At 46.8% G+C, this 9529-nt stretch overlaps 1 protein-coding gene across 1 annotated transcript in view; it reads left to right on the plus strand.

Annotated features, from left to right (window-relative positions):
• LOC119447775 (uncharacterized) overlaps nt 1-8792 on the plus strand; it is a 108360-nt gene extending 99568 nt beyond the window's left edge. The window contains 2 exon segments of the mRNA XM_049663932.1: nt 4369-4521; nt 8528-8792. Of these exon segments, the coding sequence (XP_049519889.1) occupies nt 4369-4521; nt 8528-8588 (214 nt within the window). The 3' untranslated portion in view covers nt 8589-8792.
• The last annotated feature ends 737 nt before the right edge of the window (nt 8793-9529 follow it).

Raw genomic sequence — 9529 nt, forward strand, 5'->3', positions numbered from 1 at the left:
CACGAAGTATGTGTTTTCCAGGCAGAATTTCAGCACCTTTATAAGACATGACGCATTTATCGTTTTTTTCTGTCGCTTAGCTTGTCGTCAGACTGCAGAACTTTCACCCTTGCATATTTCTACTGCTAAATCCATGAGAGCACTAGTAAACAGCGAGTTTGCGTCGAAAGATACAAAAATCTAGTCATCATCTATCGAATGTCATGCACGTTTTCTACAAAGTTTGTACGAGTTGCGGATGAATGAGGGGCCTTTTCCAACAAGTAGTGTGAAAACCCAATGCAGGTAGCGTGAGAACTTGCACAGGGGGGACCTCGTGAATTCCACAATCGGTCACATCAGTCCATCTGGCTTATGAATCTTCTAAAAAGCTGGTGCCAAACCATTGTGGCAGAGGAGGGAGTAGTGCAAGTACTTTTTGTGCGGAGGCACAATACGGTAGATGTCGACGAGGAGTTTCTGCAGACCCCTTTCTACTTCTTGAAGTGTTGGATCCCATTGAGGCGAACGTACATGTTGCTGTCTTCAAGAAATGCGTCTATTTTGATTCCGTAGGCGCTTTTCTGCATTATTATCGTGGCAGTTTACTTGTCAGTTTTTGTACCATTGGGACAAGGCTCAAACCTGTGCTGTAAGTATCCTTGCTAAGCTTCCGCATCAGCCTTCCACTGCTCACCTTCCGGGGCAGTCTATACTCGAGGACAACTTTCTGGGACAATTCTGGCAATAATAATAGGATGAAACCCGCAAACTTTAACTTTTGATTTACACTAGTGTCCACTGTCATCAGTTTCCGACAGCACTTTATCACTGTCTGTGAACCATAACATGTCCTTTGTACGGTCCATTGCGCCTTTTATGTTCGGTATTTATTAAACGACTCCGTAACAATTGCAAACAGAATGGTGGCCCACTCCTAGATTAACTACTTGACTAGTTAGTCCTGAGACGCATGCAATTCTCCCTAATGCCAAAAATGCATGACACGACTTGTTGCTGTTAGCTTAGCATGTAAAATAACAGATTTTTAATGAGCTTTCATAATCACAAACTGAAAGCAGTGCATCGTCATGCTATGCAAGAACTTGTTCTGTCGCCATCCAGGGCCACCATCTTGTGATGGCAATGGCGATGAAATTGGCTAGGCTGGCTTTAATGGTAGGCTGTTGCGAACGCCACAAATGCAGTTTTGGTTAGTATTCTGTTTGCATCGGGCAGGCAATTTTCAAACCAATTTTCTTGGGGGAAAAAAGGCACACGTTAGAATTGGGTAAATACCGTAATCATTCATTGTGAACTACTGTTTTTGCTTGAAAATCTTTCTTGGCCAGGCCGGAAGTAGGCTTTTTGGCTGGAACGTGACGTGTGTTTCACGCATTCATTATCCCCTAAGCTCCACCAAGACAGTCTCCGCCGCTAAAGGGGTCGCTATTGGGGTCACCATAGGGGTCAGGCGCATGCGTGCTGACCAGTGAAGTTTGAATTATCTAGCGAAGACCAGTTTTCTAATCAAAATAACGAAAGCTTGGCCCGTAGAAACGTATAGGCGCCGGCCAAGACCTTCGATCAGTATTGAATTAACCTAAATATCTAATATAATTAACAGAAGTCTAGTGTATAACGCCGGGCGGAGCCTTCGCAGAATCCCGACATTGTCATACTCGCTGCTGACAAGGGAAATGGCACAGTAATAATACAGAAAAGCGACTACAAAAGTAAAATGGCTGCATTTGTTCAATACAGCGACACATACGTGATAAAATGAGAGATGTGCCACACACTGGAAGTTGCAAACCTGCAATCATTCAGCTTGCTGAAAGCTGTCGACCTCTGTTGAAGTTGCAAGGAGATGCAAATTTGGTGCAAGCTCTGACCATTGTTTCCCTTGTCTATAGTTATGACCACCTAACCACAGCTGAAATACAGCTGTGGTCAGCTGTAAACATGTGCGTACAGCACCTCATTGAGAAGCTCTCCTGGCCACTTGTGCTTGAAATGTTTGGGAATAGTTTTTTTCTGGCCTACAAATATTTGGCTTTTGGGGAATCCCCCCCCCCCTCCCTCCAATAAAAATAATTTGTCGGCTAGTGTATATCACTTTATTTTACTATGCTTACTTATTTTCGTTTTCTTGTGTCCCAAACTGCACCCTCGGCTTACAATCGTGGCTGCCTTATAATTGAATAAATATGGTACAGTAAAAGCTCGTTAATTCGAATTTCACAGGGACACTTAACGAGTTCGAATTAACCGAAATTCGAACTAACGAAAGTGATTAAAGAAAGCCACATCTGATGACAAAAAAAAAGGTAGAGCACCTCTAGGTACATTTATTTGCAAAAAAAAGTTCGGAATGGTTTTCTACTTTTTGCCTCTGAAAGCGATTGCTGCCGCTTTATCTTCCAGAGCTCGAATGAGCCGGAAAGCATCGTCTTCGCCTTCTTCAAAACTGAAGAAAAGCCGGGCGTGATTTAGTCCGTCCATCACCTGTGCCAACGAAGGTCGTACCGGTGTTTCACCAACATCATCATCATCATCTTCATCATTCGCGTCGTCATCGTCCACGGCTGGGTTTTCGTCTTCGCCGACGACTTGGGCGATGATTTCATCATCGGTCACGGCACCGCACACCGCCGCGCAGCTGTCGACATTCACGTAGTCGCCGAAGTCCACATCGCCGAGCACCTCCCGTACATGAACCAGAGCGCGGACGTTCTCTTCAACTTCATTTGCGTCTGCGTTAAGGGCTCCGAAACCACAGTGCCGGAAACAATACGCAATTATTTCTGTGGTTACCTGATTCCAGGCACGCACAAGCATGTGCAGGGCTGTGAGCAGAGTGACGGTGTAGCTCTTCTCATTATCGGAGCACAGGAGCAACTTCTCGAGAACGTGGCGTCTATAAAAGCTTTTCAAAACTTTTATAACGCCCTGATCCATAGGCTGAAGAGCCGCAGTGGTGTTAGCCGGAAGAAAAACCAGCTCAATGGCTCTCAACTCGACTTCCACCTTGTGCGCCGAGCAGTTGTCGACGAGGAGGAGAATCTGCCTCTTGCCGAGCTCAAATTTTCGGTCGAGTTTCCTCAGCCACTGCTTGAAAAGCTCACCCGTCATCCAGGCCTTCTTATTTGCTGCATAGTCGGCCGGCAGCGTGCGGATGTTCTTAAAACATCGAGGCTTTTGCGACTTCCCTATCACAAATAGGGGGAGCTTCTCGGTTCCAGTCATATTGGCCCCGAGCAACACCGTCACCCGCTCTTTGCAACGTTTGCCGCCTGCGCACACGTCCCCCTTGTAGGTGATCGTTTTGTCCGGCAAGAGTTTAAAAAACAAGGCGGTCTCGTCGGCATTAAAAATATCGGATGGCGCGTACCTGTTCAGGTGGTCTAGTAGCGCACCATTCCGCCACACGGTGCAGGTTTCCGCGTCTACGGCTTTGGCTTCGCCGCACACACTGCGGAAAACGAGGTCGTGTCTGACCCTGAAGCGGCGAAGTCGGAGAGGTTCAGACGTAGCGCGAAATCAGCCGCCTTCGCTACAATGATGGGGCCACTCAATGGGATATCCTGGCTCCGTTTTTCCTTAATCCATGCGAGCAACGCTGCCTCCAGGTCCGGGTGCTTTGCTGTACGAATTCTCTTCCGATCCTTGGCGAAAGTTTCAGCCGCGTATGAGTCCTCAATAGTCTTCTTATTGCGGATGTAGGTCGACAGCGTGCTTCTCGGTATATCGTGCTTTTTGGCAATTTCATTCTTACTCTGCTTCCCTGCATCCACTTCCCTTGGAATTTCCACTTTTTCCTTCCAACGTTTTGGCACGGTATTTTCCACGCGACGACATAGCGGCACGCGAGCAGTGTCGGTCTGCGACGGACACGTACAGAACAAAAGAGAGGCTTAGAAGTTAGACGTTGCGATTGCACTGGCGACGGAGACAATGGCCGATTTCGGGGTTGCCACCGAACGCACTGTGTATCCCGCTGTCCATGATGATGCGGCAGAGCATTTGCGAATAAACGCAAGTGCTGCCCCCTAAAAACACGCAATGATGATAGTGTATGTCGCGCCATCTGTCGCTTAACAGCAGAGACTGCGAGCTGGCTACGGCGGCGCGCAGTTCGAATTATTCGTGGCGGGCCGGATTAGCATTCGAAATAACGAGCTTTTCAATACATAAGGCTCTATGGAGCATGGCCGGACTGTGCCACTTAGTTCGAATTGTTCGAAAATTCGAATTAACGAGGTGCGAATTAACGAGCTTTTACTGTAATCTCACAATTACACAGCAATTGGTGTAATCACTGCCACTGAACTCACATGGTCAGCGAGTTTTGCCCTGTAGCAAATGGAGTCATTTTTTGGCATGCAGGACCCTACTGGAAAAGGTGGCACAAGTGAAGCTACAAGACATGGTGCGTGTGGGAAAGCAGTATCTGTCTTCGCTCTTTGACCCTGCTGTGTCCAAGCTGGCCATTTGCTGCCACCCATCCAAGGTTGATGATACTGTTGCTGCTTTCAAAGAGTGCGTACCATTTTCTTTTTTTCTTCCAGATTCCTTCTATGGTGGCTATGAAAGCTTAGAACATACTATTTCTTGTTCATAATACCTACTCATTGTAGTAATGAAGTTGTATTACAGGTGGTCATGTTTTGTGAAATGGGACTTTTTAAAAAGCTTCTGGTAATTTCACTTTCACATTGCTGTTGGTCATAGGCAGATGAGCATTTCAAGAAAGGTGGCATAAGTGTAACTTTCTTATGACAGCAAATACAGTGGCTTGTGAAATTACTTTGGCTGCAGTTGAACCTCGTTATAACAAAGTTGCATGGGACCCAGATATACCTTAGTTATATCGATTATCCATCATGAGCACATAGTCGTGACACGCTGATTTCGATGTGGCACATTATAGATTTAAGTCGTTAAATCTAATATTTTGTTATATCTATGTTTATTATATTGCGATTCTACTGTCATTTAATTAAAGTTTATGCGAGCAGCCTAATATAAAAGCTGGGCAGCTTGAGGCACCAGCCTAACAGCTATCTTGCATGCACTTTCAATGACCGTTGAAACCAGCAGCCGTTGAAATCTGCAAGTCTACTAACATAGCTTGCACAACAGAGCCAATGGAGCCTTGCAAGTTTGTGGGTTCTTGGTGTCTCACAGGAGACCAACCACCGCTGGTTCGAGCTTAGCGAGCCACAGGGCCGCGTCAGTTGTCGCCTCCAGCACCGCTCGCGCGCGAGCTCAGAGGCCGCAAGGGGCTACCGAGCAACGCACGCAAAAACACAGTAAAGCCCCGAGTTGACGGAAACCATTTATTGAATCCGTCGGCACCAGCACTGCACAAACACCCGCGCGGCGGGGAACCAAAGGGGTCGCGAACCAGGGCGAAAATACAATAACAGGCGCCTATAGCACGTCGCGGCGAGAGCACAGGCTCAAGCTGGGACACGCCGCTAGGAAAAGTCCCAGCGGCTATGCTACTTGCTCTGGCGATAACCAATGGGTCAACTCGCGAGAGCTCGTGCAATCTCCGTCGGCTTAGGCTTTCAGCAAGTGCGGCTCGGCGTGGTACAACCTCGCGCAAGCGCTAGGCACCGCTCGTCGGCTTAGCGTCGGGAAAAGGATCAGCACAAAGTACGCGCTCCCCGCACGGGCAAAGGCACCGTGCGTGTGCTCCAGTCCTAGTCACAAAGGTGTCGGCGGACGAGAGGAAAGCATGTACGTACCGTGCGCTGGTCCCGGAGATAAGAGAGCCACGCTCCGCCGCTAGCAGCCGATGCGGCTGCGTAGTGACATCAGCGCCCCGCCCTTACCGCAAACCACCGCATGCGCAGTGCCACCGCGGGAACCGGTTAGCAGCGGACGGGGAATGAAGGCGAGGGACGGCAGAACAGGTGAAGCCCCGTGCAATGGCGCCGGCGCCTCCCTCAATCCCCATAAGTTTCAAGAGTTGTTGGCTTCAACTGTCATTAAAAAGCGCTAGAATGGGGGCCTCAAAAGTTTCAAAGCCTCCCAATAGTTGCGCCATCACATTACAGTGTTCCAGGTTCGCATTGGACATGCTATTTTTCCTGTGTAGCTGTTGACTTCAAACTTGTTACAAAAGAAAGCTTTGTGTCAACAGACATTCCAGCACTCATTAAAACAACAGCTCTCACCTAACACCAATCTGGTCAGAATGCTTTATGTAGCTCATCATGTTTGTAAGTAGTGAATGATGATGTAAGCTATCACTGTTCTTTGAATTGGTAGTCGATTCTTCCGTTTGTGAGCATAAAATAGGTGGGTTTTATATGAATTATCAATAATCCATTGCTACAATGGGACAACAGATATGTCTGATTCTGAAGCCAGCCAAAGAAACCAACCTGGAATTTTAACTCTAGATTGATATTGACTCCCTCACACCTATAAGGGCAGCAGTTGGTTTACTGTTATCATGTCATAGCTTTGCTATTCAGCCACAGTAGTGCTGCAAGTACAAGACTCAAAGCCCTGCTGTAAAACTTGCCTCTGGTGCATACCCCGATTTCAGCATGGCAAAGCTCATTGATTCCCCTGTTCTAAAAATCTGAATTATACGTACTATGTATGTTGCAGGCCACTTTGACCAACACGGTAGTGTACACTGTAAAAGAGCACTGAAAGTTGTCCCATTACTCATGGGTCTCACGGAAGAAGGATACAGTACAAGAACTGCTTGTCTGTCAATACATCCAGTGCAATGATGGTCTGAGCCTAATGCCAATCTACCTTTACCATTGTGAATTAGCACTTTACACAAAGCTACTAACGTTCTGGTGTGGCATCTGTAGTGCCATCACTGTCCTTGCTTGTGACTCTATCTGGCTCTTATGTGAGCAGCATATATAAAGTAGAACTTCGTTCATACATTTTCTTAGGGAAACGCGAGAAAAAAAAACATACTAACCGGGAAAACGTAAGATCCAGAGTCACTAAAAAAATTTGACGGACTCAACTGTAGTTGGCTCTACGTAATCCGAAGCGTTTCACTAACCATTGCAACACGAGACGCCGATGCACGCCGAGCTGTTGAGGCCCAAGCACCCCGAGTCGCGTGTTGTCTTTTTTGCGGCTTCAGCAATCGTACACTTGCGCTCCTCGTATTCGTCCTGGGTCAGCAGCTTCTTCGAGTGAGGCATTTTGGCGGGAAGTTTTAACGTGCCCACTTGTCGCGAATTGTTGCTGCACGAGACACTGACACGGAACTGGAACGTGGAACTGGTGGGGCCCGAGCGACCCGAGACTCATGTTGTTGTTTTCCTATTGTGTAGTGCTTTAAGATGGCAACGGGAAACCGAAACGAAGTCAAGCTGGTGGGCAATGCCGGAATACAGAGCAAAACAAGACGCTGCAGTAGGGAATGGCGGCGCGTTTGTGTTAATATCTATTAAAAGCGTGCAGGGGCTGTATTCTGAAACGATCCACTTCGGCAGTAGTATCACCTCGGCGACAACATCACCGTGAGGCGCACACTGATTGGCTGGTTCAGCAAAATTGGATGACATCGTGCTCAATCAGCCAATCAGCGCGCGTCATTGGCCAATGCGATAGTATCGCCAAAGTGGATCGTTTCAGAGTGCGTCCCCTGGGCTTCCAACTGCACTAAGCCCCATGCGCTGTGGAACAGATAGGTGAAGATGCTTACCGCAATCAGGTTGGCGGCTATAGCTGTGAATGCCACGTGCGACGACCCTGGGGCGATTTGCTGGTACCAGAATAGGAAACTGAGTGCGCACTGGCGTTTTCACGTGAGACGGACGGGCGAGTATTGCGGGGAAGCTGCTGCGGCAGGCAGCTACTGTTCTCGATCACGCGCACCTCGCGCCTTTTCTTGTTTACATGGGATCTAGCAGCCGGAAAATATATGACATGATCGCAGTTTGGCGATGTGCTGAACATTGGTGCCGAAAAATTGTGTTTTCCGGGTACATATGAACCAGTAAAAAAGAAGCGTAACTGTATTGGGTTATTGTTGTCTTCTCGATCATGAACGTTTGCGCCAGGAAATCATACGTAACAGGATCGTATCAACAAGGTTCTACTGTAACTGGTACAGTGTTCTTTTTTCTCTTTTGGGTATCAAACACACGCGTACGTGTGACACCATGGCCGCGATTTTGTAGCGATGCCTTTTTCCAATGCTTAATGCCTTGCGGCACCTTTTGCGTTCGTGAGTGGTCAAAGCGACGCTTTAACCACTCACGAAAGCGAAAGGCACCGCAAGGCATCGGGAAAAGATGTCATCACAATATCGCAGACTGTATTTAAGCCATTGCAAAAAAAAAAGTTATGGGGATGAGCTAAAGTGCTTACCCACCAAGCAACGATCAAGGCACCTTATGGTTTGAAATCATTACACTCATTCTTAATTCACTGGTTGGGCTGCATGTTATGCCCTTCACTTTTGAGTGAATTGTGCTTGATGGTGGTATAAAAAAGGGAGACAGCTGTACAGAAGGACTGTGCCATGAGAATTCATCTTTCTTGTTTCCAGGTTCCGGAGAAACCTCACAGTTGTTACATCTCTGGAAGATAGCATTTTTGCAAAGTATTAAAAATATGGTCAATCATCAAAAAGTCGAACCAAAAACTGACACAGCCCAAGCCCAAAGCTGAGGATCTAAGCAAGTCACACTTTGTGCGCAGCTTTCTTATTTCTAAACTGTTCTCTAAGTTAAGGACTGTGCTTGTTTGTTGAGGTGCACCACACTTGTCATCGGCACTGATTTTTTAAATAAAGCCTATTCAATTGTTCGTACAATTTTTAGATGTCTCTTGAAATAGCTGAGCTGCATGTTAAATGTGCTTTGTAATGTGTACGTGAACAAACCAAACATTTCAGTGTTCCTTGAGCATGCATCAACTTTTTCTTCTTTTCATGCTGGAACTCGTTTCACTTTGTTCTTCGTATATCAGATGCCGCTCTGTGAAATCCGGGTGAATTTTATGGTCATGATTTCTTGTAAATGCCTTGGTAGTCAGGCAACCCTCATGCATTCGTAGTCGCTGATGTCATCAACCGTGACACACTCCTCGCACTAGCTGCTGTAGTGGCTTTTTGTTTGTTTATCTAGCAGCCTCTTTAGAGTCACTGCTGAATGTTTGCTTGACATGAATTGTAAACAAAGCTGCACTGAAAATAATGACTGACTTAGTCGTGCATGAAAATCCATTTATCAGTTTGAACTTGGGTCACCCAGAGATGTGCTACCAATGAATGTGGCTGGCTGAATTCGGCAATGGTGATAGGCCACTTTTGACACTGTGTAGCATACCTCTTGTGAGTCATGACAAATAATTGTGACAAATGGTGTTCTAACTAGGCACTTGTCTTTAATTGCTCAATGTTACCCTGAAGCAACTGTTTGTATGCCAGTCTGTGGCTCAGTAGCAATGCATGGTGCCTTCTGGCATCTGATCATACCACCCCTACTATGTTAATGATTAGTAGCCCATTACAGTAAAGATGAATTGCAACGTGCACCTGCAGCAGCCC

This window comes from Dermacentor silvarum, chromosome 1 (genome assembly GCF_013339745.2).
Source record: "Dermacentor silvarum isolate Dsil-2018 chromosome 1, BIME_Dsil_1.4, whole genome shotgun sequence".
Classification (NCBI taxonomy): Eukaryota; Metazoa; Arthropoda; class Arachnida; order Ixodida; family Ixodidae; genus Dermacentor; species Dermacentor silvarum.